The sequence below is a fragment of the Porites lutea genome, chromosome 5 (assembly GCF_958299795.1).
Source record: "Porites lutea chromosome 5, jaPorLute2.1, whole genome shotgun sequence".
NCBI lineage: Eukaryota > Metazoa > Cnidaria > Anthozoa > Scleractinia > Poritidae > Porites > Porites lutea.
In genome coordinates, this window is record NC_133205.1 from 678,256 (window position 1) to 705,000 (window position 26,745).

Below are 26,745 nucleotides of genomic sequence, written 5' to 3' on the forward strand. Positions count from 1 at the left end.
AGAGGTTAACATTGTAACAGCTGTTCAAATGACGATTATGATATCACCTAAACAAAGACGATAAGGATTACTAAGCGAATTCAAAGTCGTCTTTAACTTTATGATTAAATGCGTCTTGCGCAAATACATGTATTGATTGTAACATTGTGGCACCAGCATGCATAAGTAAATAATTATGGTATTTCATTTGTTGTTTTCTTTAGCGCCAGAGAAACCTCTGATTAGAGGTGAGCCGTTTGATATTGAATCTTTCGATGGACAGTCAGTCACTGTAGCTGTGGGAGGTACACTTAAAGTCCTTCAGAAAACCACTGTCAATATCCGCTGCGTTGCATCAGGAAAACCAGTACCTTCTGTGTTCTGGAATAGCACTGGCGACATGCAGCCAGCTAACAAATATGACATCAAGCAAGAGGGAACTTTATTAACAATTCGTGAAGTGGACACGAGAGATTCCGGGAAGTATATGTGCAACGCCGTCAACAAAGCTGGTAAAGATTCACAGGCAGCTCTTTTAGAAGTTGTTGGTAAGATCCGCTTGGATTTGTTCAGTTCAGCTCCCTTGTTAGTTAGCTTGCTTAAGTTCCCAGTCGTTCTCAATTTAGACACGGTACTGGTTGCGAAGGAGTTCATCTTTAATTGCATTAAATTATTGCCAAATTTCCGTATCGCCAGCAGGCAAGAAATAATTTTTCAAAAGACAAATAACTGAAAAATGCAGGATTACTTTTTAATTGGTGTCTGTAAAGAGGAAGTGCAGACCTAAGTTTAAGCACGTCTCAGAACGCTACCTGTCTTAGGAGTGGCTCAAGTTTACATGGAAAGTTTGCATGTGAGAAATTACATCTCGTATAGCACACAGTGAACGGGCAGTCTAACTGACAGAATATTTCATTACAAATGCTACAAGTGAGCTTCAGTGAAGTCGAGCCGCGACCCAGCGATCGACAAAATAGTATAAACAACCAGGAAAAAAAATAAAGGTCTTTTAGAAAGTCTAAATATTTCGTATCCATTTGCAGAAGCCGAACTTCCTATCATAACAACTTCCAATGCTACTGTTTCGTGGTATGACAAAGAACCTAGGGTGCTTCCCATCGGAGGATCAGTACAAGTTCTCACAGGAACTAAGTTAACCTTAACTTGTGAGCACTCAGCTTTTCCTCAAGCGACTGTGGAATGGACTGTCCTAGACGAAGAAGGACAAGATTCAGGTCAAGATGCTGGCTATGAGGTTGTAAATGGTTCCCTTGTGCTCATGTCTTTACAGCCTACGGATACCGCTCGGTATGTCTGCTCTGTGCGAAACGTCGCGGGCTCTGCTTCGGCAACAACAGCTCTTAAAGTCGTTGGTGAGTTTAGTAACAGCTTGGTACACTAACAGTTTTCATTTACTTACTCTTGTGTTCCTTTATTCTTAGTAACTGACGAATAAAGTGTACACTGGACCTGTCATAAAAGAGTAGGGTGGCGATGGTTTATGGTCTAGGGTAAATGCGATGTTACCCTGTTGTAACCGTATATAAAGAAACACAAAATAAAACAAAATTCAAAGTGACTGTTGTATAAAATGATGTCGCTCTTATACGGTTTGTGGAAGTCACACTGAAACACAGGCATGCGCTGATTCTTGTAATGTGTGACGGTTACTAAATTGTTTTCATGTAACTTCGTTTGAAAGCACCTGGCAAGAGGTTTTGTTTCCTGACAAGAGTTTTTGTTTGTTCAAAGATCCTCAGCCACCAGACATCAGTTCTTCAGAGGAGAACATAGTTATGCTTTCGGGCATTGTTTCTGTACAAGCCACAGTGGGTGGTTCGGTTACAGTTCTCTCGGGCTCGTACATTACAATCACCTGCTCAGCTGACGGCGTCCCTAACCCAACAGTGACTTGGAGCAGAGGAGACAAGCCGCTTCGTACGACTTCACCAGTCAATAACACGGCTATGCAATTTGTAATGTTAACAATTGAAGATGCTACTGCTGCTGATACAGACGAATACCTATGTACCGCTACGAGTGAAGTTGGTGCCGATCGGGAGTCTACAAAAGTGACTGTTATAGGTTGGTGTCTCTATACTGATATGTTTTCCTTTTGACGGTTGTGCCGCCCAGAGAACAATCTACGGGAATGTTTTCCTAATAAAGCAGTAATCAATCCGTAAGCTATTTACTCTGTAACTCCAGAAACTGAAGGGGCATGCCAACATTTGCCATCATTGAAAGACTTGTTCTCTTGGCTTTGGCCAGAAAAGAATGGTAACAAAGGCCCGGTTCAGATGCCAAACTTTTCGTGAGTCGAACCTAATACATTGAATCAAGTGCATGAAATGTTCGGCGTTTGAATCAATTAGGAACGCCTATTTCAATTTGGAACTGCTCAGCCGTTCTTCCCACCTAGCCCAGCAGGGAATTTCGACCTTGGTGCGACTTTGGATCGGTTTTGATTCAGACGCTGAACTTTTCATGTGCCGAGCTCTAATGCATAAATTATTATAACGTAGTTTGAATAGAGATTCATGCTCTGCAAGTGTTTGATATCTCAGTCTTGTCAGCAAACTCAAACGTTTGAGCTCTTAACTTAATGTTTTAACGTTCTGCGATTTTGCAGATCCAACAAAACCGATTATCAAGAAATCCTCCCTGGACACGATACCTCTTTCCAATAAGACGAAAGTTGATGTTCCAGTAGGAAGTGACATCACAGTGCTTTCATACACTCGTGTTAACATTACATGCCAGGCGAGTGGCATACCGACTCCGAAAATCACGTGGCTTAGAAAGGGTGTACCTGTGAAATCTTATGACAACAGCTCTTTGGTGCTTAGTATCAGCGACCGTGACGATGCCGGACAGGTCACTTGTATTGCTGAGAATTTGGCGGGAAATGCAACGCAAGGCACGAAAATTGACGTCATTGGTAAGGAAATACACAACACCAATACAATGATTTTGAATATTGAGCCCTTTTTAAGATGTATTCCTAGTACAATTTGTAACCTCGTAGGAGTTGCCAAATGCATTATTGAAACTCATGTGGTAATAAGTGTGCAGCATAAAAAATATCCAATATATTTGTAATAGTCCGTATTTGCTATTCTTTTCTAGTTTTGTGTTGTTTGCTTCCTTTTTTTTTGCTTTGTTTTTCGTTTGCGAGCTATCAAAAGCAGTAAAAGATTGTGTAAATGTATATGTTGTAGTTAATTTTTTATCGCAAGCAATTTTTGTTTTTCTTTTGTTTTTGGGTATGATAATGTATGCTAACGAAGTTGAAACAAAGGAAAAATAAAATTACCTGAGATAAAAAATTAACCACAACATATACCTTTCAATAATTATTTTTAAATGTTTGGAAGCTTTTTGTAATAAATTGTTTTCAGGTCATTTTAAAAACAGGAGAAAGACAGCCATCATCTCTGCGAAATATCACCGGGAACGTCTGAGAACGAATGCATTGCATTAGATTTCGGGTTAGCCAATGTTCCTTCTTCCTTTAGGGTCGCGAAAAAAGACATTTGAAAGATACGCTGGCTAAGGCCTGCGTAAAGCAAAACCTGTATGATGTGTAAATGAACGCCTAGTCGTCGCTCCTCTTCTCGCCATATCAATGCATCTTTGACTTTCTAAATTAATGTTTCAGAACCAATCCTTCCTCGTATCAAATCTGGCGAAGGTAAAATAGTTGCACTAAACATGAGACGCTCTGTTAGAGCATCTGTTGGTGCATCGGTGGAGACATTCACACGGACCACACTCACACTGACATGCTCAGTTGAGGGAACTCCTCAGCCTTCCGTTTCCTGGAACAAAAATGGCGAGTCTTTGAAATCAAAAGATAGAGTTTCCATTTCTAGTGATGGGACATTGGTCATTAAGAACACTCTTGTGACAGACACGGGGCGCTATATGTGTTTAGCCACCAGCCTTGTTGGGGAAACTTACCAAGTCTCTTCTGTTGTTGTTCGAGGTAATGTCAGTTGAAGTGTTGTAATACTGATGTTTTTGTTTTTTTTTCAGTACATCAGAAAGCATAACTAAAATAAATTTGGAGAGTACCGAGGTGCAGTGGTTTAACAGTGTTGTCTAGATATTTATTCACAGTATTGAATTGTGGAATAGCGATGACATGAAAATAGGACTAAAATGTTTAAAGATAAATGAACCTATCAACTTGATAAATCACTCTCCAGTGAATAAAAGATAACGAAACCAATTGCATAATCCACTAAATGGATTTTTGTTCAGTGGAGAGCGTCATCTTCCTTTGTACGAACCGAGGTTTGGATATTTGTGTTGAAACTATCTTCACGATTGCAGTGCAAAAGTATCCCCGGCTCTGTGTCCCTGACACTCCCTCCGTTCTTTTGCTCCTTCCGTCGTATTTGAGCCAAATCAGATTAAGTCTAGTCTCTAAGTCTTCACGCTATCCACAATGCAGTAAGGTATTGTAGGGGCTGATTCGTTAAGTAACGTACAGGTTTTTATGAACAAAATATTCACAGATGTAGTTTCTAACTTCATTTACTTCTCTTCAGCCCCTATCCGCCCGAGAATAAGACGATCCAGGTCCTATATCATATGGTATGAGAGACAGCCATTCAGAGGAAAAGTGGGAGACAACTTAACAACCTTGAAAGGAAGAAAATTAACCTTGACATGTCCCGCCTTTGGACTTCCCCAACCAGCTATCTCTTGGTACCGAGGAGGAATGAGGATGAGAAGCGGCGGCAACTATGTCGCTATTGGCAACACATTAATTATGTTTAATCTGGATCCTATGGACACTGATCGTTACACGTGTGTCGCAAGGAACTTTGCGGGAGTAACGTCCGCCACTTCTACGCTAAAAGTTCATGGTAAGAATGAATACACATTACCGTTTGTCGCTTTGTGCAGTCAATTTCCTATTTCGGCCATATGGTCCTAAGAATTTTCTAGAGATAAGTGGTATCCTTTGTTTATAAATCCAGAATTATGTTCTCGCCATCGAAAAGCTGAGTTGTACACATCCATTGTCATCATCATCATCATCATCATCATCATCATCATCAACAACATCATTATCGTCATCACCATCATCTTCAAAACACCAACAAAAAATGGCCACACTGTGTAACTGTGTATGATATCTATAGTACGAGGTTATTAAATGCATGAACCTTAATGGTTTTTAAGGTCTGATCAAGCTACAACTATTTTCATTTTTTCACGACCTGGGTATGGATGGAATACACGCATTTCCGTATCCAATCAGTTCCATTAATTAGCGATGTTTTTTCTTCTCAGATCCCATGCCTCCCAAGATAATGCCATCATATGGATACGAAGAATCTTTGCAAAACTTTGACCGCCTGAACATTACTATCGGAAAAGAAGCCTCCCTTTTACGAGGCAGTCCTTTGACCATAAAGTGTCCAGTCCTTGGTGTACCAGAACCAAAGATCAAATGGATCAAAGATCGAAAAATGCTAACTTCTAATGACCGCATGGACATGCACTGTACTGGTGTCCTTAATATACTTAAAGTGGAACTTGAAGATTCTGGAGATTATGCATGTATCGCTGAAAGCTTCCTTGGAATGGACATAGCTTTTAGCGCAGTTACGGTTTACGGTAGGGCTATATGAGTGATATAACACACCATTCTTGGCAAACTTGTTATCAGTAGACTCTTTTCTCTAAGTCGTACCCTAGCTTCCTCCTCAGGCGCTTCGTTTTTTGGTAAGGTAGAGGCGAGCGACTGATGATGAACCGCAAGGGACCATGGGAAGGGTCTCCTTCCCGCCTTCCTTTGCGCGCACATTTTCATCGAGAGAGAGACGTCTGGGTACGAGGCAGGTCGTACCCTATAACAATTTGAGTGACAATCGTCGACGGAAGTGATCTCTCTCAATTTTGGCTGACAATATTAACTCTGATCTATAGAAAAAAACCTTGGAGAGGTTCACATGAGACACACGTCCTCCCCACTACTAAGATTAGCGATATCGAAGTATATCTTGTGTAGTGATATATAATGCGAGATGGTTACTGTTAAGTGCGGCAATAAATATTTGGCGTTAATTTCAATTTTCCCCCTTGCAGAGGCCATCAGACCAAGCGTTGAAATTTCTGGGCGAGTGTACGTTAGTGGGGGAAATCTTGTAGACATGCATGTAGGAGATAACCTTACAGCCATTCTTACCACGCCTATAAACATTAACTGCTCTGCTAGAGGCATACCCAAGCCAAGAATGCGATGGCAAATGAATGGGCGACAACTCGGTAACGGTGGTAATTATAAGACTGATGGCAATGGCGCTTTAGTTATCAAGGGTTTAGAGGACCCTGGCGAGTTCACTTGTATTGCAGAGAACTTTGTTGGTCAAGATGGTGCTTCAAGCTTTATTAGAGTGCTAGGTTTGTGGCCTTATACTTTCTTATAATCATCTCATATCCAACAAGCGCGAGTAGAATAATCGTTTATTAAAAACGCCCTCAAAATATCGAGAATTCTTCCCTACTTTATTTCTTAAAACAATCGATTTTCAGTTTGTTTTTAATGTTGAGCCGACGCGTACAGTTACCATATTTGAGAGCTTGGTGTAATGGCTCATATATCATGATGGCTAAGCCAATCAGAGCCCTAGAATTACATTATCCAAAGATTCAGGTTTTAATAATTCTTGATATCTAACCGTGCGCTCGAGTTATTTCATCCCAGGTATTTTGAAAACGGACTTCTGTAGCCAGGGTTTAGAGAGGAGAAGTGTGACGTCACGTTACTATGGTAGCAAAATTTCTGGATCACAACAATAGGGAGTTTTTTCAACAGCAATAAAGCAATAGGATTAGATTGGCAAAAGAACAACTTTGCACGTGCGTCACGCTTTCTTAGCCGTTGTTGCACTACTGCGACATGAAACTTCCTAATTTCACTCGCCCACTTTATCGGGTAGTTGAGCACAACACAAGAATTCTCTTTTTCTTTATCTAAACTTAGATAGTTACGGTCCTTTCGGATTCAACCCAGAAAGTTTTGTCAACCAATTTTGATAAATTAAACGAAATTAGATAAGATCGATAAAGTTTGAAACAGTGCGAATCCACTTTTTAAGAGAGGTTTTGATTTGTTGTCATCCAGAAAGTTTGCTACCATGGCAACGTGGCGTACCGACCTCTCCTTTCTATTATGCAGTGCTCATCACCCTGAGAATTAATTAATCCTCTGCTCTCTGCTGTTACTTCCGGATTTCGTTGCATGTACGTCTAGACGTATATGTCCATAACGTTAGCGTCGTTTTCAAGACCTTACGATGGACACCTACTCCGCGATGACCTCGTGAATTTTTCCTGTTAGAAAAGATTAGCCCATCTAGTGAAAAGCATCAATTCCAAGGTGAAATGCCGAATAGCTGGCGGTTTCACTGGGCCTCGATGAGACAGACAAGCTACCTTATTTTGTCTACTGCTTGTTTGTCGAGGAACGTTTTCTCTTTGATGGTGGCGTAGAGAGAAGACACAACCCTAGATGAGTTTTTTTTATGAAACAAAAAAGCCATTCCAATATTTCCCGACTTTCCCGATCAAGGCCGTCGTTTGTGCTGAACAGGCTCTCTAAATTCCTTCTCGTTTTTGAAGCTTTTTTCCAATCTGTTTTTCTTTTTATTTATTCATTTTTTTTCGCGCAGACCCCACCCGACCGGCCATTATAACACCGGAGATTCCAATGACGATAAAATGTCAAGATCGAACTCCATTAACCGCCACAGTTGGTAATAATGTGACGGCACTTACTGAGACAAAAATTACTATTCAATGTCTAACCAGCGGCGAACCAAAACCAAATGTTACTTGGTCAAAAGATGGCCAAAAAATCACCGAAGGAAGCAAGTACGCAGTTCAGAAGGATGGGTCATTGTTGATTCGAGAAGCTGGAAAACAAGATAGTGGACTGTACACCTGCACTTCGGAAAACATTGTTGGTAACGATAGTGCGTCAACTGTGATACAAGTTGTGGGTAAGAATTGTTATCACTTTTCCTAAGGGTGGTTTGGTTCTTTTCCTTCTGCTCTCTTATTCTTCAATATTGGGTTGCTCAAAACCAATTGTTTATCCCAGGCTAAGCCTGGATCGTTGTGTCACAAATATTTGCTATGTAATGTAGACGCATGGACGAAAGAAGAGTAAGGTTAGGTTCACACTGTACAGGATAGCTTTTGCACATGCGCGAAAACCATACCGGATAGGACTGCTGTTTACACCATAAGCATGGTGATTTCGGTGCGATTTTTATTACGGAGCGAAACTGCGCCCCGCCTATTTCTAAACTTCAGAGTCACATATCGGAAAGATTTTCACACTATACTGGACACGATAAGCTATCTTGTATCGTGTAAACGTAACCTAAAACTACACCAGAAAAGTTGTTCATGAAAACGTACGTCAATAAAACCATAACTCCATCACAACAAAACTGTGCAGGTGCATACGTATCGGTGTATGGAAACATCACTTAATACAACATTCTCGAGGAGAAAAACAAATTTTACCAATTTTTGTAAAATAATCACATTTTTGTTACCTAAAGAGAAGCTTTAGTAGCGTTGGTGCATTTAATAAGCAATCAAAGCTTGTAAGTTATGGTTGAGACTCTAGTAGTTATATGATTAACTAATGCTGTGAAAAGAAAACCCGGAAAATTCTTTTACGGGATAACACCCTGTCCACATACTCACATACATACTCATACGACTTTCTCACGGCGAAGGACTTGGTTAAAATGAGACTTTGTTAACTTAGTGGTAAAAAGTAAGTAAATTCTGGTAACAGTTAAATATGTTTGTTCAACTAAGTATTACTTAATGATATTCAATTGAATTTTCTGTAGAACCTGTGAAGCCATCAATCAACGTACCGAAATTTAGCCGGGATATTCCTCTTGGTGACGGCAGCCCAGTGACTATGGACATTGGCGATAACGTGACAGCATCTTCCAACACAACCATCACCATCAAGTGTCCAGTTAGTGGAGTACCAACACCTACTGTTACCTGGACAAGAGATGGGTTAAAAATTGTGCCTGGTCTCAAGTATTCTTTTACAAACGACGAATCACTAGTGATTGAAGGATCAGAGACTGTTGATAGCGGGGAGTACACGTGTAGTGCTAAAAGCTTTTCGGGCACCAACAGCAAAACGTCAACAGTAAAGTTCTTAGGTCAGTTGTAGCTTAATTTGAAAACTATTGAAATCGTGACAATTGAAGTAGCGAAAGGTTATACAATAGGTGTGGACAAAAAATTGTCCATAAAGAAAGCATTTTCTCTAATTGGGTTTACTTGAGTTTTCAAAGTACATACGATTTGGCGTTACTGTTATTCTCCTTAATTAACCATCGAAGTCAAAGAAGAGCACCCAAAGGCCATCATCTGATGAATTAATAAATAAATAAATAACGATTACAGACAACAAGTGATCGAAACGTCCATAACATTCTTCAACATTCCTTTAAGGACTACAAGGACGGAACGGTTGCACTGCACCTTCGACATAGCTTACACAACCGTTAATGTAAAAAAAAATTCACCCTCAACTAAATATTTCTTATTTTTGGTCTTCATAGCACCTTCTAAGCCTCTTGTTAAGGCATCTAGTGATCCAAAAACAATAGAAGCTCAAGACCGAAGTCCTGTAACTCTGCCCATTGGTGACAATGTGACCGCACTTTCCAATACAAGTGTTACCATTGAGTGTCCTACCACAGGAGTGCCAAAGCCGATTGTTACTTGGACGAAAAATGGCCAGAAAATCTTCAGTGGTGGCAGGTACTTAGTTCAGGATGACGGCTCATTGCTGATAACTGAGGCTGATGAAGAAGACAATGCTCGTTATACCTGTAGTGCAAACAATGTTGCTGGAAAAGATAGTGCATCGAGTAATGTGACGATTGTAGGTAAGCTTTGTCTTCAGTAAAGGCTGGTTTTCACTAGCGACGGAGTCGTAGTCGGAGTAGGAGTTGTAATCAGAAGCGTAGAACTTTACGATCTAGTGAAAACAGCGTTCTTGTTCCGCTTACGACTCCGTCGTTTACGATCAAAGTGGAAACTAGGTTATCGGAGTCGTAAGCAGAAGCGGAAGAACTAAACCAATCACAAAACGTGGGAACGTGCATTGTGATTGTTTTTATCCTTCTGCTTCCGACTCCGACAATCTGGTTTTCATTAGATCGTAAACGACGGAGTCATAGGCGGAGTCGGAAGAATATGGAAACGTTCTGATTCTTCCGACTTAGATTCCGTCGCACTTACGACTCTGCTACGACTCCAATTTTGGTCTTTGACTAGGTCATAAGCGCTCGTACGACTTCGCTTACGACTCCGACTCCGTTGCTAGTGAAAACTAGCCTCAAAGAAGTCAGTTTTGCGTTTTATCTGATTAATTCTTGATGTTTTTTTCATCACCGTTGCAAACTATTAGCAAACAATTACATTTTCTTCAACGAGAAAACAACGTAAGCAGTACCTGTTGGATTTCTCAGTTTAATATCGGATGCCCTTTGTACGAGGTGGTTTCCTGACGTATTTAAAATAGAATGTCTTGGCAATAGCGACGTTTTATGTTAATGCGTTGGCTCGCATGCAAACGGAATAAAACTATCTGTTCTGGATATTCCTTAGAACCAGTAAAGCCTTCCATCAGGGTGCCAGAATATGGAAAACAAATTTCCGCTATTGATGGGCGTCCAGTGACAATAAATATTGGTGATAACGTAACAGCTACCTCGAACACCACGATCACTATCAAGTGTCCAGTCAGTGGCGTGCCATCACCATCTGTTTCCTGGATGAAAGATGGTGAAGAAGTTGTTCCTGGAGCCGAGTATTCCATCACCAGTGATAACGGTCTTGTAATTAAAGGAACAGGAGCTATTAACAGCGCAGAGTACACTTGTAGTGTAAAGAGCGTGTCAGGCACGGATAGTGAAACATCGTCAGTAAATATTATAGGTAAGTATTAGAGTGAATCAAGAGATAATAATGAGAGGGAATCTTGGGGTGTTGTCTGGGACATGTGAATTTTACTAAAGTTATTTTTAGCGGTTGTGATTAAACAGAAGTCTAATTCCTGGGAAGTCCGCACATTTCAATAGATTGTTTGAAACGTTATCAAGTCCACGCGCGACCGCCTCAAAGCAAAGAATACAGAATATTGCAATGGTGACACAACAAAAGAGCATAACGTCCTATTATTTTCTCTTGACAGCACTGAAAGTTTGGGGACCTCTCCGGAAACCAACCTCCGGTACATTTCAAGCGTTTAATTGATCTAAAAATAGTTTTGGTGAAATTCACTTAGACTGAGCGTTCCCCTCTGTCCCATTATTCTCTCTTGAGTTCATTTACCCGCCCAAGATTTTCCGCCTTTTCCCGGAAGAAAAGATTTTGTTTTGGCCGTAAAATATATTCTTTATTGGCGAAGTTTGGTCTGTCAAGATTGTTGAATATTGGTCTCGTTCTCTTTTGCGTTTTATTGACGTTTCCTCCTTCTCGATCCAAGGGGGCTGGATACTGGTCAATATCCTGCAGCCATCTTGACGTCATGCTTTGTCAATAACTCATAATAAATAAAAAAAGTGAGCACAATTCCTTCCATGAGTTTTCATGACTGGGTGTCATAATCTTCTATTGTAAATTTGAGAAGTGTAAGTGTATGAAAAGTTCAAAGTATCAAGTTGTATATTCAACACGAGTCGCAGTGTTTGTCTATAGTATCCAGACACCGAAAACCGCGGCGCAGCCGAGTTTTTAGACCGTGTTCACAGTGGATGGTTTCATCACAGAACGAATCATCGTTGTAAATGAGCACATTTAACTTAATAAGAAAGGGTCATGCCTGACTGTGGATTTTCATAATTATACGCGAATCCATCAGTTATCCGCGTCTTTTTCGTGTCGTTCTTCATTGCATGTCGTATATTAGATTTGTTTTCTAACGACAATTTCTTAATCTTACAAAGGTCCCTCTAAGCCTCGTATTAAGGCTTCTGGTGAACCGAAGATGATAGAAACGCAAGACCGAAGTCCCATTACGTTCACTGTTGGTGATAACGTGACAGTCCTTACCAATACAAGTGTTACCATTCACTGTCCTACTACGGGCGTACCAAAACCCACTGTCACGTGGACAAAAGATGGCCAGGAAATCCTCAATGGTGACAAGTACACAATGCAGGTCAATGGATCATTACTGATCAATGAAGTTGATGAAAAAGACAGTGCTCGATACACGTGCACTGCAGACAGTGCTGCAGGAAAAGATAGTGCGACAAGCACAGTGCAAGTCGTTGGTAAGATTGTACAGTACATATTGTTGCATAGCCCTTACCCCAAGCCTACAAGTTGTAGTTGGCATTTGAGTGAGAAACTCAACAATCTATTGTAAACGCTGTAAAGACTCATAAAACACCGTGATGAGTAAATTGGAAGGTAGGAATGATCCTCGAAGTTGAATAAACAACCTATGCGGTTGGAAAAGAACCTGAAAAAAAAATTCCGACTTGACCGGGAATCGAACCCTCACGTTTTCGATGGCCCGACGTAACCTCTACCCCTTAGGCTGTTTATTCAACTGCGAGGATCATTTCCACCAGTTCAGAATATGAGTTATTTCGTATGTTTTCCATTCATAAATTAATGATTTCATAGGACTGACCACTATCGTTTGTGAAAGATTTAGTGTAACCAAATAGCTTCTCTTTCCAAGAAAGCTTATCAAATTACTCAGGCATTTGTTCAAAGTACTTTCTTTTTGATATACATTTAAGAGAAACGTATAGCATTGCATTTTATAGCTAACTAGGAGGGTCGACACTGATATAAGGTATTATCTTTCTTCTTGGAATCTTTCTCAGAACCCACCAAGCCTACTATCGATGTCCCAGAATTCGGGAACGAAATTCCTTTCCGTGATGGCAGCCCAGTCGTCATGAACATAGGTGATAACGTGACAACAGCTTCCAATACTACCATCACCATCAAGTGTCCAGTGAGTGGAGTACCAACACCTTTTGTTACCTGGACAAAAGATGGAGCAGAAATTTCTGATGAAAATGGTTATTCTATCACCAGTGACAACTCTCTAGTTTTTGCTAAAGCGGCGGTTGAGGATAGTGGAAGTTACAGCTGTAACGCTCAAAGCTTTTTTGGCAACGATAGTGCATCGTCAACAGTTTGGATTATAGGTCAGTATTTTTAGGAAATCATTAAATTGTTTTTTTTTTTCGTCCTTAGTAGCTATTGGTCTCCTTTCTTTCTGCAGAGCCTTCAAAACCTGTTGTGCAGGTCTCGGATCGTCAAAACACTATAGAAGCTGAAGACTTAAGGCCATTAACATTAACCATTGGTGATAACGTGACAGCACTTGTCAATACAAGTATTACCATTCAGTGTCCTACCAGCGGTGTACCAAAACCATCTGTCACGTGGACAAAAGGTGACCAGGAACTCCTCAGTGGTGGCAGGTACAAAGTACAGGATGATGGCTCGTTGGTAATCAGTGATGCCAGTGAAGAAGACAATGCTCAATACACGTGCACTGCAGACAGTGTTACCGGAAAAGATAGTGCATCAAGCATTGTACAAGTGGAAAGTAAGTTTTCTTCTGACCCACCTCAAAAAGTGAAAATGAAATCAGTCTTTAAAAGGGCTGGTTTGTGCTTCGTCGAACCTTTGTATAAAATAGACAACTCTCCGGACTACAAAGATAACAATTTTCTATCTCTACAATACAGACATTTCTGTAATGTCGACGCTTAGGTCTACCCTCCCGGTCCCCTTTACCGGGGAGGTTTAACTGTTCGTGGCTGACATACTAGTTCCCAAATACATTAAACTCTCTGTAAGACGGACACCTTTGGCACCGGCACCAAGAGTGATGTCCTTTCTATAGAGAGTCAACTAAAAGGCGCAAAGAAATGCAGCGGCCAATTCGAGGTATCCCGGCGGTCTTATGGAGGTGCCGTCTTATAGAGAGTCAGCTAAAAGGCGCAAAGTAAGGCAGGGACCAACTCTAGGTGTCCGTTAAGATAGAGTCGACTGTAATAATATTTGACGATGTCCTGAGTGTAGCCTTGACGCCTTGACAAATGCTGATAATATCCCTCATTGTAAATTGTAAAGCAAGAGGTGGTTTTTGGGCTCAAGCGGGCAATGTCCTGTAGATTAAAAACTGCTATCTCGCACACGCAGCAAAAAGTTCACTGCTGACAGTATTGATGGTAAAGGAAATGCACCAAGCATGATGTAATTAACACAAGATACAATCATTGTTTTGCATTCTCTTATAACTGTACGCCTCAATGGACAATTGCATTCTGACTCTGAATTATCAATTCCCGTGAGATGATGTCTTGGATTACTGAGTATATCTTTGCTGGTTTGTAGGTCTAAAGAAACCAACGATATTGGTTCAAAGGCCAGGACCTAAGTTACCAATTGGTGATGGCCGACCCGTTGTCTCACCTATTGGAAGCCAAATCACAGAGCTTGAGTTCGTAAAAGTCACACTGTCCTGTCCTGCTGTTGGCTCACCTCGTCCTAAAATAACTTGGAAAAAAGATGGAGTGGAGTTGGTTCCTGGTGAAAGATATGTGGTTGACGATAAAGGCTCATTGACAATTACATCAGCAGTCACGGGCGACTCGGGGACGTTTACCTGTACGGCTAAGAATATAGCCGGTGCTGAAGAAGTATCTTCATCCATAGATATTCTAGGTAGGATAAGTTTGTGTCTTAGAGTGGTGTACGAGGCGAGATTGAACGTCCGTTGGCCATACAATTTTTACGAATTATCTACCAAGATTCTTATTATAGCCTTGTTCCGATGCGCTTTATCTCTTTATTTTAGAAGAGTACAGAGTAAACATATAGGCCACATTTAAAAAATTAATCTGTAAGACGTCTCATGATAGGTAAAAACGGGCAAGAAACTTTGAAAGGCACATATTGGTTTCAAAATCATTAAACCTGGAGTGGTGATTTGGTATCCATTGCTCCTCAAGCAATAGAGAAGGGAGGAATATAGACCAACAATCCATTTCAGTATTTTCGAATCCATTCAAATTCCTAGAACGTGAAAGGGAGTGACAGGTGTTGTTCCAGTAGTTTTAACCTTAAGTGTAATTGGTAACAGAAACTGAACGGTAAGTAGAAATAAAATAATAGGGATAAGAATTCATTCATCATAAACGATGATTTTAGGTACAATCATTCTATTTTTCCACGGGATATAAATCCCCTGGAAATCCCCCCCCCCCCCCCAACTTTCCCCTTCCCATTTCTACGCTTCGTCATCAGACATCTGTGGGTCTCATTATTAAATAAAGAAAATTGTTCCGGCCGCGTTGGCATAAGAAAGGGTGTTTACATATCAGGAAAATGTCTTTAATGCTATCGCTTTGAATTTTTAGAACCACTTAAACCTGTAATCGAGCCGTCCAAAGACTCCGTCGTGTCGGATGACCATCGAAACGTAACTGCGGGTGTAGGCTCAAAAGTGAACGCATTCAAGGGTGCTACCATCTCATTAACATGCGCAGTTAAGGGCATCCCGAAACCTGATGTGAACTGGACTAAAGACGGTCAGAGCCTTTTACTTGGAGAGCGATTGGTTGTGAGTTCTAATGGAACGCTTATTATCCGGGATTCTTCGGTTAATGACAGCGGTAACTACACCTGCACAGCGAAAAGCAGGTCTGGTCAGGATGATGCAACTTCCTCTGTAACAGTTGCAGGTGATTTAGGAGAGACGACAATAATTAAGTTAACAACACACTAAAAGAAAGTATACCTAAATGAGCGTTAAAGTTACCGAGCCTCTTTAGACATGGAAGTTACCTCTTAGAGCAACCGACATATTAGCTTTTGTACAGCCGCCAGCTCCCCCTCAAAAAAATGCCTTGTTTTCTTTTGTTTTGTTTTTTGAGGGGAGGGGGTGGCTGCACACAGGCCACCAACATCTATTTTCTCCTTAAAGGTCACTAGAATCAAACGGAAAGTGTTGATTGTTACACCAATTCTCCATATCCGCACTGTACTCGAGAATAATCAGGCACGCTACGCTAAACTTGGGTTTTAAAGAGTTTAGCAAAACTTTACCCTTTCTGACAGTGTTCTTTTTTTTTCTGTTTCTATAGAAACGATGCATCCAGTGATAATTTCGGTGAACGTTCCTGTGGTCTGGTACAAATTAGAACCTTTGGAAACCACCATTGGATCGTCTATTCAAACACTACCTGGTACACAAGTATCACTGCACTGCCGTGCCACAGGCGTACCACTTCCAAAAATAACATGGAAATGGGAAGGAGAGAGTCTACTCCAGACTGGTATATCTCTTAAGCTTGATGCTGTAGAGTTAAAGAACAGTGGACAGTACACATGCGTGGCTACAAATATTGCTGGCTCAGCTGAGGCTAGCTCCAATATCACTATCGAAGGTACTACATGTTCTGCAGTTAGTGGAGGCGATGTCAGGGCGATCCTTTAGATATTTACAAAGCAATTTTTCTTATACATATTACAGTTGTACTAATGCGGCATTTTTTGTTATTATTTCTAAGATTTCGTCAAACCTTCTATAAACCGGTCGTTGGAAGAAGTATCCTGGGACAAGGAAAGTCCTCTAACTGTAGCAGTAGGAAGCAGAGTTGACGTCATAAACGGTTCTACGCTAGTTTTAAGATGCGACTCCAGCGGTTTACCTCCACCAAAACTCTTATGGACGCGAGGAATTAATGTTATATCAAATGATGATAAATATAACAACAGTGGGAAGATGCTGACAATCACTAATGTCCAGTTCGAGGATGCTGATGAATACACGTGTACGGCTACAAACATGGCAGGGCAGGACGCCGCTACCACGGAACTTGTTGTCAAAGGTGCGTCGCATCAGTAATAATCATACGTTAAATGTTGAGAGTGTAGAAATGAAAAAGTAACTTTAATTAAATTACTTTTTCATTTCTTCGTTATCAAAAACTTAAAAGTTCCTGTGTTAGTCAATGACGCGGGTGATACAAGATCATAAAAGATCATCACTAAATTCATGCGGAAAGACCATGGTGGTTTTATGTCTTTGAAAAGTTATTATTTATGTTTAGCTTGGTGCATTTAACTGAGAGACATTTCAGCGCAGAACTTACATAGTCATCAGAAAATAACGGGTGGTGTTGCATTGTTTATTGGGTCTATCGTTATTTTCAGGAAATGCTCGAAATCTAGTTGTGAACAGCGTGTTCTCCTCGTAGTCTGTAATGTGTCAACAAAAGTTAATTTTGGATTTCGAGATTGCCATACAACCATAATGGTTTAAATGAGCATTTCTTTAATATCTAATTTAATGTTCTCGTTGAGTTGGTTGATTTTTTTTTCTGCAGGACCAGGAGCGCCAATCATAACAACAGACAATAGGGTTATAATAAATGTAAACACTGGTAAACCTGTGATCGCACCCATTGGCGCCAAGATCACCACTGTAGTTAACGCCACAGTTATCATGAAATGCCCAAACCAGGGCTCTCCACAGCCTGTGGTCACGTGGAACCATGAGAAGCGGTTTATTGCACCAGGAGGAAAGTACCTCATGAATGAGTCGTCATTGGTCATCAGAGGAGTTCGGCTAAAGGACGCGGGGAGATACAAGTGTACGGCGTCCAACAGATTTGGGCGTGATGTGGAATCACTGTACCTTACTGTCACAGGTAAGGATGTTGTTCCTTTGGACAGCACTTTGCTTTCCAGAAATTTCCTTTTTCATGAAGTGGTGGAATTTTCATTTTTTTTTTTCTGAAAAAACGTGAGTTTAAGGAGATTACAAAGGGCATATTTTGACTCTACCCTGAATACCTGAAGCACTAACAACTGAGTTACAGTAAGACGAGTGATTACTAGATCATTACATTCTATGTTCATTTGCTCCCTGGCTTGGCTAGCGCCCGCAATCTGAGTTTAGGGAGACTACAAAGGGCACTGTAGGACATTCAAACCTGGATACCTGAAGCTCTAACAATTGAGTTACAGTAAGACTACTGATGACTAGATCATTAAATTTTATGTTCACTTACCCCCAGGCTTGGCTTGCGCCCGCAATCCGAATCTCCAGATTACTGATCACGCACGTTTTGGGGGTCTATCACTTTAAACTTCGGCAAACTAAAAGACAGCGTTGGAGCGAGAGCAATTTGACCATCAATCGATCTCGCTCGCACACCCTATCCCATTAGCTATTAATTTAACCACTTAAAAAGAAAACTAGAAAAAAATTCGTTTTACCTTATGTAGTAACGTACCTCTCGAACAGCAGAAAGGAGAAAGATTAGTATTGTCATTGCCATAGAATAACATGTGCCTTCTTTTATTTTAGTCCCACCTCTAGTCAGCAATGTCAAGGGCACTCTTGAGATTACAAACTTGAGAAATCTCGTTTCCATAACAACTGGAGCCGTGGTCACAATTCCTAGAGGAGTATCAATTAGGATAAGGTGCATAGCAACAGGAATTCCGCAGCCTAACATCACGTGGTACCAGCATCGAGAAAACATGGAGGACAGACATCCGATAATGCAAAATGACGCTGTAAAAGTGATGTATGATAATTCGCTGTGGATATCGCACACATCTGTTACTGATGCCGCTTATTACACTTGCGTTGCTTCCAATATCGCCGGCAAAGACGAAGGGACCACAGTATTGAATATTGGAAGTAAGGGGGTTCAGAATTGCCTTATGGCGTTGTATTGTATTGTTTATGTTTTGCTTCATTCGTTCTGTCGTGTACATGCGAAGTGTGACCCTCCCTTACCTGTCTGACTAGCTTATGGTTGGCTGGATGGATGGGATGGATGACTGCTGACGAAGTATAAATATGATAATGATAATGATAATGATAATGATAATGATAAATAAATAAATAAATAAATAAATAAAGTAGAAAGGTAACATAAGAATCCAATTGAATAAACCATGTGATGATACAAAATTGATAATTTCAAGTGGTTTGCGGATAGCTAACAAACTTACTATCCGAACCAACATTTTTACCTATTGATTGACAGGCAAACAGATTGACAGACAGACTCGCTGATTTACTTGGTGACTGATTGACTTAGACTGACTGATAAGCTGGGCGACAAGCTAGCTTGGTACAAGTGTCAAGCATCCCTGACGATTTTTCAGTTCACCATTCATTTACCTTACCCGCTGATTGGCTGGATATTGATCGATCGACTAAGATTTCGATCGATTACGTCCATAACCGCATTCGTCCGCCTATCATCAATAAAGTTGCTTACTTATTGCGTTTAATTCCATTTCCTATTTCAGCTCCTCCAGAGATCCCTAGTTACTGGCGAGGGGTGAAATCTCGATTTAACATTCCCTATAAGGCCCGAACAATATCAACTGGCTCCTTCACTACAATCGTTCAAGGATCCACTCTGCATCTTAAATGTAACGTGGTAGGATTCCCAAAACCTACAATTCGGTGGGTGGTGTTCAATTCAGCACGTGAGCAGCGTTATAACGTATTTGAGGACGGTACATTAGTGGTACCAAACGCCGACCTGGAAGACGAAGGAAATTATACTTGTATTGCAAATAATTCATATGGAACTCTCCGTAGGACCACAACTGTCAGCATATTAAGTGAGAAGATACATTTTGTATGATTTTAATCTAGGTTTAGGCTGACCTCGTCGTATATAGATACATTTAAGTAAATCTACGGCTTGAGAAACATTAGTAACTTTGAAAAGAATCAACAAGACCATAGCATTATGTAGTATGAAGTTTCCCTCTCATCTGCCAGGAAGCAATGTTTCGTTTCATGTAAGGCAATGCGGATTCAGGTATCGGGAAAATTTTTGCTTGTGGAATCCGAAATCCTGGGTTCTGGATTCCAGAATTCAGCACAAGGAATCAAGAATCCCGCTAACGATTGGAATCCGCAATCCAAGTTCCACTGAAAAAGAATCCAGAATCCAGGACTGTCGTGGATTACCTTGGATGGGGTGAAATGTTAACTAAAAACAACCACAAGTCGCTCTCCGGCGAGCTCATATCCAAACCATTTAACAGCCTCCCTCTGGAAATATTTTTCGCTGCTTCTTATGTAACATTCCTTATAGCAACTTTAATTGAGAGACTGAAAATCATTATGTCACAAGGTGTCTCAGAATCGAATGATTGTTCCAAAGAGATTTAGAAATCTAGCCTGAGAAAACACGATATGTCGCGACGCTACCACTGGTTTCCCCGCGAAATGACGTCTGAGAAACGAGCCAAGAAATTCCATACTGATGACGCGTAACTACCTAGAACTGGGCAGTGCTTCTCATTGGCTAAAGCAAATTTCCCACGCGGCACGACCAATCAGAAGTACTACCCAGATCTGGATAGTGACGCATCATCAGTATGGAATTTCTGCGCTCGTTTCTTAGACGTCATTTCGCGGGGAAACCAGCGATCGTGTGGCGAAATGTCGGCTGTTTTCTCAGGCTAATAGAAATCGTAATGCCTGGTATTTGTTCATTTTTGCAGTTCGTCCTGAAATCCTCGACCGACACTTAAGGTACATCATGCACGGCCAAGGAATCGAGGGTTATGCAATGGCTCATGCGGCTGTTAGGAGAAATACTATTTCTTCCCTCACCGTCAAAAGAGGATACAATCTAATATTGTTGTGTACGGTGGTTGGAAAGCCCACTCCACACATCACCTGGACCAAAAACAGAGTGTTGATTAGAAATGACACTAGACATTTACTTCTTCCCAATGGTGTTTTGCTGGTGCGCCAGGTTGATATTAAGGAGTCTGGACACTACAAATGTGTTGCGACAAATGCTGTTGGGAAGGATCAAGGATCTGTCCGGCTTACTGTTAAAAATCTGGCGGTCGGTTAGTATTTTCTAATTCCTATTTTTAATCCTAAAAGCATTGGTCGTCTTTGCATTTTACATAAAACGTGCATTTTCTTAATCGGTCGTTCACACCCAAAAATAAAGCAGACAGTTAAATTTGAAGAAGATATGAAACGTAAATAATGCTCAATCTTTGGTGACATGTAATTTGCGGGAAGTTGATGTGTTCATGACCTCGTACAGTGTGTACATATTCAGGCATTTTACGCACTATTCCTTGACCTTTTGAGGTTGTACAACGCGCCGCAATTTCTTTATCTCTTAGAAGCCTAGCAATCAATTTGGGGCTAGATTCGGCTTGATTCGGCTAGAGCTAATCGGAACATAAAAAAACTAATCGCCCGTTATTGTTTTGTAGGACAATGGAAAGCTACAACCTGGAGCAAGGTAAGTTTTACATCTCTTCTGTTGTAGACCGAGAAAATGTTACACTTATGCTATATAGCCTGTACAACTAACAGGAGTTATTGAGGCCCGAGATGAGATGTGACCTCGCCGCAAAATCCGCCTGAGCGCCCTCAATATCGCTTGTTGTAGAGGCTACATTTTATAGTGCGGGGAACTTTAATGTTTAGTGCTAGTCTTTGAAACTAAGGAAACTTTTGTCATAGAGGTCTGATTGTCCATGCCGTGGGGGTGTCAGTGTAACAAGGTTAGACGTGAAAACGTAATGTTTCCGTTACCTTGAGTCAAATTTATAATTCTTTGTCTGATTCCTCATGTCCATGTATTTTTAGTGTGGTAACTGTATAACACATCTCCGTGGCTGGCAAGAGAGGCACATCAGCTGTGTGGATCGGATGGGTAAGGTTGTAACAGAGCAGCACTGTGTACACAGGCATAAACCAGCCAAACGCCGGCGCTGTACTCACAGGAACTGTCATGTGACTTGGCGCACAACAGCTTGGTCAGCGGTAAGTCTAGCTGTAGATATCCTTCATTAAGGATCTGTTGTCATGAATACCTATCCAGGCCATGAATTGGTGGAAGGTGGCGAGGGTGGGTGGGTAGGGCGGAGTCAAAATTCGGAAAGTGCGCCTACCACACATTACCTAAGTATGGTTTGATTGTTGAGAGAGATTTTCGTTAACTATTTGTGATGTCTCCATGATGTCCATTAAAAAAGTGTTTGAGGTAAAGGAACGTTTTCATTGCTTAAGCACGTGATAATTTCTCACCAAGGGCAAAAATTTGGGTTAGCCAGTGAAGGAGTACTCAAGCAGTTTTCAGAATCTGATCTTTGTCCCTGTTTTAAATTAAAGACCTTACTGTATTCTTTTAATATATTCTATTCTCTTTTTGTATCATCATATTTTCTTTATTTCCTATGCCTTTGCTAGTGTTCCCGTTCGTGCGGATCACACGGAGTCAAGCTCCGTTATGTGCAGTGTGTGTTTGCGAAAAGCTTGAAGCCAGCCAAAGGTCAGTGTGGTTGGCAAGAAAAACCTTCCCTCCAGGAGCCATGTAACAGGAAAACTTGTGCAAGAGGTAAGTGTCTATCAGATTGGTGCGCAAATGCAGAAAACTTAAAGGAGCTGTGTCACAAGATTGATCAAAATTCAAACAGTGGCAACTGCCACACACTGAGTGGAAAATCAAAGGTAACCCCTCTAATAGTTAAAACAAGGTATGAGTGACACAGTAAATACCAAAGTAGGCAAGGATGGACAAACTTGAAAAGATTGAAACGGATTGCAATATTGTGGTTTTTGAAAACTTGTTATCCTAAAAGTTTTTCAAAGTTCATTTTTTGTTGTTGGCAATGATTGATTTAATGCTTGGGAGACTTATTGCCGGACCTAAAGCTGAGATTTTGTCATTTTTGCATGGTACATAGCACATAAGGACGCGTAACTGGCGATGTAAAATGAACTATACAACCGTGACACAGCTAGCTCCTTCAATGTTTTTACACTCTCTTTGTTTCTTGCTTTTTGGGGGACCACTCTGGCCTTTCTTCCTACTGATGAGGTCTCGCCTGATCACTACCATCGTCATCATCATAATAATTAATCAAGATCTTGCTCAATAATCTCACTCAACAAAATTGCTATGAATTGGTTAACTGTAAGAGATCTGTATTTTTTTTCCTTCATTGCTTTTCAGAGAACTGCGTGGACAAAGTGAGATACTGTCAGAGAGTCAAGAAAATTGGAATGTGTCCCATTTATTCTCGCTGGTGTTGCAACACATGCCGCTAAAAATAATAAGTGAATAATAACTCTAAATTAGTTTGCTGAAAATTTGCAAAAATGAATATTATATTTATTTAACAGAACAGTAAGGACGCATTTAGGAAAATATTCCATGTATGACGCAAGAGGACTAAACGTCGTCTAATTCTGGATAAGGCGACTTCCTAAATGTGAACCGAAAAAGTTCCTTTTACTCCTGAGCATCTTTTTAAGGAAAGCTTATAAATATTTTTGCCTCTGAATAAACGAACGTTTACTGTTACTAAGAGCGTTGTGCCTTCTGCGCATGACATATAGTAGAGTGAAAGCTTCAATGGTAGAGAGGCTGATTAAGTGGATCAAGTCAAGACATATGAGCGGATTGTTCGGAAGATTGCCAAACGGTTGTAATACGTTTCAATAGTAGGCCAAGCCATAGGGTGGATTTCCACTGCCGCGTAATTTTTACGTGCGTACGCGCGTAAATTTTACGCGCGTAAATAAACTAGAGGCAATGTATGAAGTGTCGCGTGTAAACGTAAAAGTTGAACGTCGCTCAACTTTCACGTTTACGCGTGGCCTTTCATACATTGCCTTTATCTCATTTACGCTCGTAAAATTTACGCGCGTACGCTCGTAAAAATTACGCCACAGTGGAAGTCAACCCATACAGGCCTACTGGATGAGCGTGGAAAGTTTGTTAGCAGCAGTATGGTGCAGACCACACTTGTTTCCTCCAATGGAGTGGCATTAAATCTCCTCATGGGAACTGCCGCTATCAATTTCTTTTCTGTTTTACTCCCGAACGAGGAAGCACCACAGTTTGTTTAGTATATAATCCTCTCGTTCGGAAAAAAAAAAAAACTCACCTGGCAATTTAAAAAAAATGACAGCACTTCCTTTACTAAATAATGCATCGACGAGTCCCTCTAAACTGACATGATGTAGAGTATTAGTCGGCAGCGATAATTACAAAGATTTATAAAATTTTATTTTCGATTTGGAACACTTCTTTTCGTTATGAACAATTAAAAACAAAGCACGTATTGCTGAAAATACAACAGCTGAACTATACCCTTCCACTTTTCTCACAAAACAATGGCTTATTAGACTAGTCAAATATACATTTAGGTTGGAAATACCAGTACATGTAACCCATCATATCGTGATTCCACAGCATTCCCAGCCTTTCATGCGTCTTGAGGTTTGGTGACAAGGCCGGAGTATGGTAATGACGTGCAGCGAACGAGTGTTGTTAGGTTCAGAAACTACTTTCAAACTAGAGAACTCCTTGCCCTGGTGTCTCAATATATCAAATTCACCGCTGCAAAAATAATCTGAAACTAACTGAAAACAATTTTGTACACTTTGAAACTTTTTCCAGTTCAAAATATTTCGTGTGGTATATTATGAATTATTCATTTTAAAATCTAGGCTGCAAAACAGTCGGTTTCTTTCCCTTAAAGCTGATCAGAAATATCGAATCGCTGTTGGTAAGGCGCAAGGCGCCGAAAGCGCGGATGTACGCGGGTACATTTAGGGCTCTGTATTCACACTTGCTCCATACCTTTGGGTTTTTCTTGGTGTTGCGGAAACTATTGTTGGCTCACTTTTTTTTTTTTTTTTTTCATTTTACGTTTCTGGGAAACTGCCTACCTACCCCGCCCCTAAGGCTACAATTTGCCCTAAGTGAGAGGACAGTGTTAATATTGGCTTAGGGGAGGGGTAGGTGGGCAGTTTCCCAGAAATTATAATGAACCCTTTTTTTGGTGTGGGTATTGTTCCGTTTCTTTTCAATCTTTTGTATTACGTCATTTTGGTGATTGCACCCACCCCACCCGCCCGCAACAGTAGACCTTTCGTTAGACGCAGAGTGATCGCAGAAATATCGGCTGTTTTGCAGTCTATTTAAAATCAATCTATTTCACGGAAAAATCGAGGAATTGTTCATTCTCAGATGCGCTATGCTACTGCGATGTCAGAACTATGTGATTTCCCAGCCAATGAGTACACTTTATGTCCCATCTCAGTTTCATGATCAAACACATAAGTTCCTTTTCCTTTCATTAGCGCTTCCGATGGACACGTGACCTGGGGCCATGAGTAGTCATCATCATACACCGTATCCTTGGCCAGTGCCTCCGAAGTCTTGAACAGGGCACTCCTGTCACGAAACATCCTGGGGGGTACTACATTAAACCTCTTATATTTATCAAGGAATTCCGACTTCTCGGGACTCTTCTCTTGGACTGGGGGAAATATTTCATTCTTAATTCCTGGGCCCTTTGAATGCACAATAGGTTCGTAGAACCATTTGAAGCTCAAGCCATAGTTGGTTTTATCATCGAGCGCTTCTTCTCGTCCAAATCTTAGCTTGGTACGTGGTCTAGCGGTACGGGCTGGGATAGCTTTCTTTCCGAAATTCGCATAATCCATGTGTGTGGTCTGACAGTCCATGGTTCCATCTGGAGCTTTGTATTTCTCCGGTTCATGTTGCTTGCGCGGTGATACCTCCCAAGTCTTATAATCTTCTCTTTTAGTTGTCATCTGCTGCATGGGCTGGTTGGTTTTAAACAGATCGCTTTTAGGGTTAAATATTGGAGCCTTTGGCGCACCGCGTAGATCCACAAAATCTTCCTTGAAAACCGAGTTGCTGTTGAACGGCTCTGCAGGCGGAACACGCTCTTCAGGTTTGCGCTGAAATCTCTGCGGTATCTCCTTATTCTTGAAGTCCGTTCTGTAATTGGTAGTGGACGATAGAGGACCTTCATATCTGATCTTGTCTGGCTGGCGTGCTGTAGGGCGCGGTGGCTGATTAAACCTTTGGTAGTCCTGCCGGTGGATAGAAGTCTCTCTAAACGGGTCAGTAGGCGGCGCGTAGGAGTTACTGCGCGTCACACGGTGCACTTCTGGCGTCCATCCTTTGTAATCGTCATGCGCGATAGATCTGTACACCACCTTTGCTGAAGGGGCACGCATGGTTTCCCCACGAAGGTACGGGGGTATTTTAGCAGCTTTGGCACGGACCCCGCGATAGTGATCCCGGTGTTCCGACACGGTTTCAAACGGGTTTGGGTTAGGAAAGTACTTCTCAGGTTCCTTCTTCTTTGGCGGACTGACCTCAAACGGGACAAAATCAAGCCTTTGGGTTGTTTCTTTTTCTAAGTTTCCTTTGCTGTGAAGTAGATCGGTTGGGCGGCGAAAAGGTCCCCTGGTTCGTTCTCCCGGCTTGTAACTTGTTTTGTACTCGGAGTTCACGTTACACCGATCCTGCATGGACTTGTTAACAATTCGGTTTGGGCTGGCACCTTCATGAGGACATCGATGGCGTCTGAAACAGAAAGAGAGAATGAAAATTTCGTTCTTCACATCACGGAATTAAGGTGAACATAATGATTTATCACATGCACCAGGAACCCATAAGCTTGCACAAGATTAAAAACCAAAATTCCTTGCAGTTACTCGAAAACTTTCCCCCCCCCCCCCTTTACTCTTTACAAACAGTTACAATTCATTACAATTAAGCCTACTTCTCGGTTACTAATTTTACTTTACATTAGCTAACAATTTTATCAAAAGGGAAAAAAAGAGAAATAATAGAAGACAAAAAC

General features: G+C 41.1%; 2 protein-coding genes across 2 annotated transcripts in view; one reads left to right on the forward strand and one right to left on the reverse strand.

Moving 5' to 3' along the window:
- Window positions 1-23,421, forward strand: part of LOC140936754 (hemicentin-1-like) — a 53,343-nt gene extending 29,922 nt beyond the window's left edge. Inside the window, exons 40-64 of the mRNA XM_073386239.1 lie at window positions 204-527; window positions 1,023-1,352; window positions 1,732-2,064; window positions 2,612-2,920; window positions 3,641-3,967; window positions 4,536-4,856; window positions 5,287-5,613; window positions 6,085-6,399; window positions 9,606-9,935; window positions 10,660-10,989; window positions 12,000-12,329; window positions 12,894-13,223; window positions 13,301-13,630; window positions 14,425-14,754; window positions 15,450-15,773; window positions 16,176-16,478; window positions 16,602-16,922; window positions 17,421-17,744; window positions 18,407-18,745; window positions 19,366-19,686; window positions 20,581-20,937; window positions 21,319-21,347; window positions 21,698-21,874; window positions 22,301-22,448; window positions 23,067-23,421. Coding sequence (XP_073242340.1) covers window positions 204-527; window positions 1,023-1,352; window positions 1,732-2,064; window positions 2,612-2,920; window positions 3,641-3,967; window positions 4,536-4,856; window positions 5,287-5,613; window positions 6,085-6,399; window positions 9,606-9,935; window positions 10,660-10,989; window positions 12,000-12,329; window positions 12,894-13,223; window positions 13,301-13,630; window positions 14,425-14,754; window positions 15,450-15,773; window positions 16,176-16,478; window positions 16,602-16,922; window positions 17,421-17,744; window positions 18,407-18,745; window positions 19,366-19,686; window positions 20,581-20,937; window positions 21,319-21,347; window positions 21,698-21,874; window positions 22,301-22,448; window positions 23,067-23,161 — 7,304 coding nt within the window. The 3' untranslated portion in view covers window positions 23,162-23,421. The remainder of the gene's footprint in view (window positions 1-203; window positions 528-1,022; window positions 1,353-1,731; window positions 2,065-2,611; window positions 2,921-3,640; window positions 3,968-4,535; window positions 4,857-5,286; window positions 5,614-6,084; window positions 6,400-9,605; window positions 9,936-10,659; window positions 10,990-11,999; window positions 12,330-12,893; window positions 13,224-13,300; window positions 13,631-14,424; window positions 14,755-15,449; window positions 15,774-16,175; window positions 16,479-16,601; window positions 16,923-17,420; window positions 17,745-18,406; window positions 18,746-19,365; window positions 19,687-20,580; window positions 20,938-21,318; window positions 21,348-21,697; window positions 21,875-22,300; window positions 22,449-23,066) is intronic.
- Window positions 23,422-24,972: 1,551 nt separating this feature from the next.
- The window catches only part of LOC140938807 (uncharacterized), a 4,794-nt gene continuing 3,021 nt past the window's right edge, over window positions 24,973-26,745 (reverse strand). Inside the window, exon 2 of the mRNA XM_073388336.1 lies at window positions 24,973-26,465. Coding sequence (XP_073244437.1) covers window positions 25,097-26,465 — 1,369 coding nt within the window. The 3' untranslated portion in view covers window positions 24,973-25,096. The remainder of the gene's footprint in view (window positions 26,466-26,745) is intronic.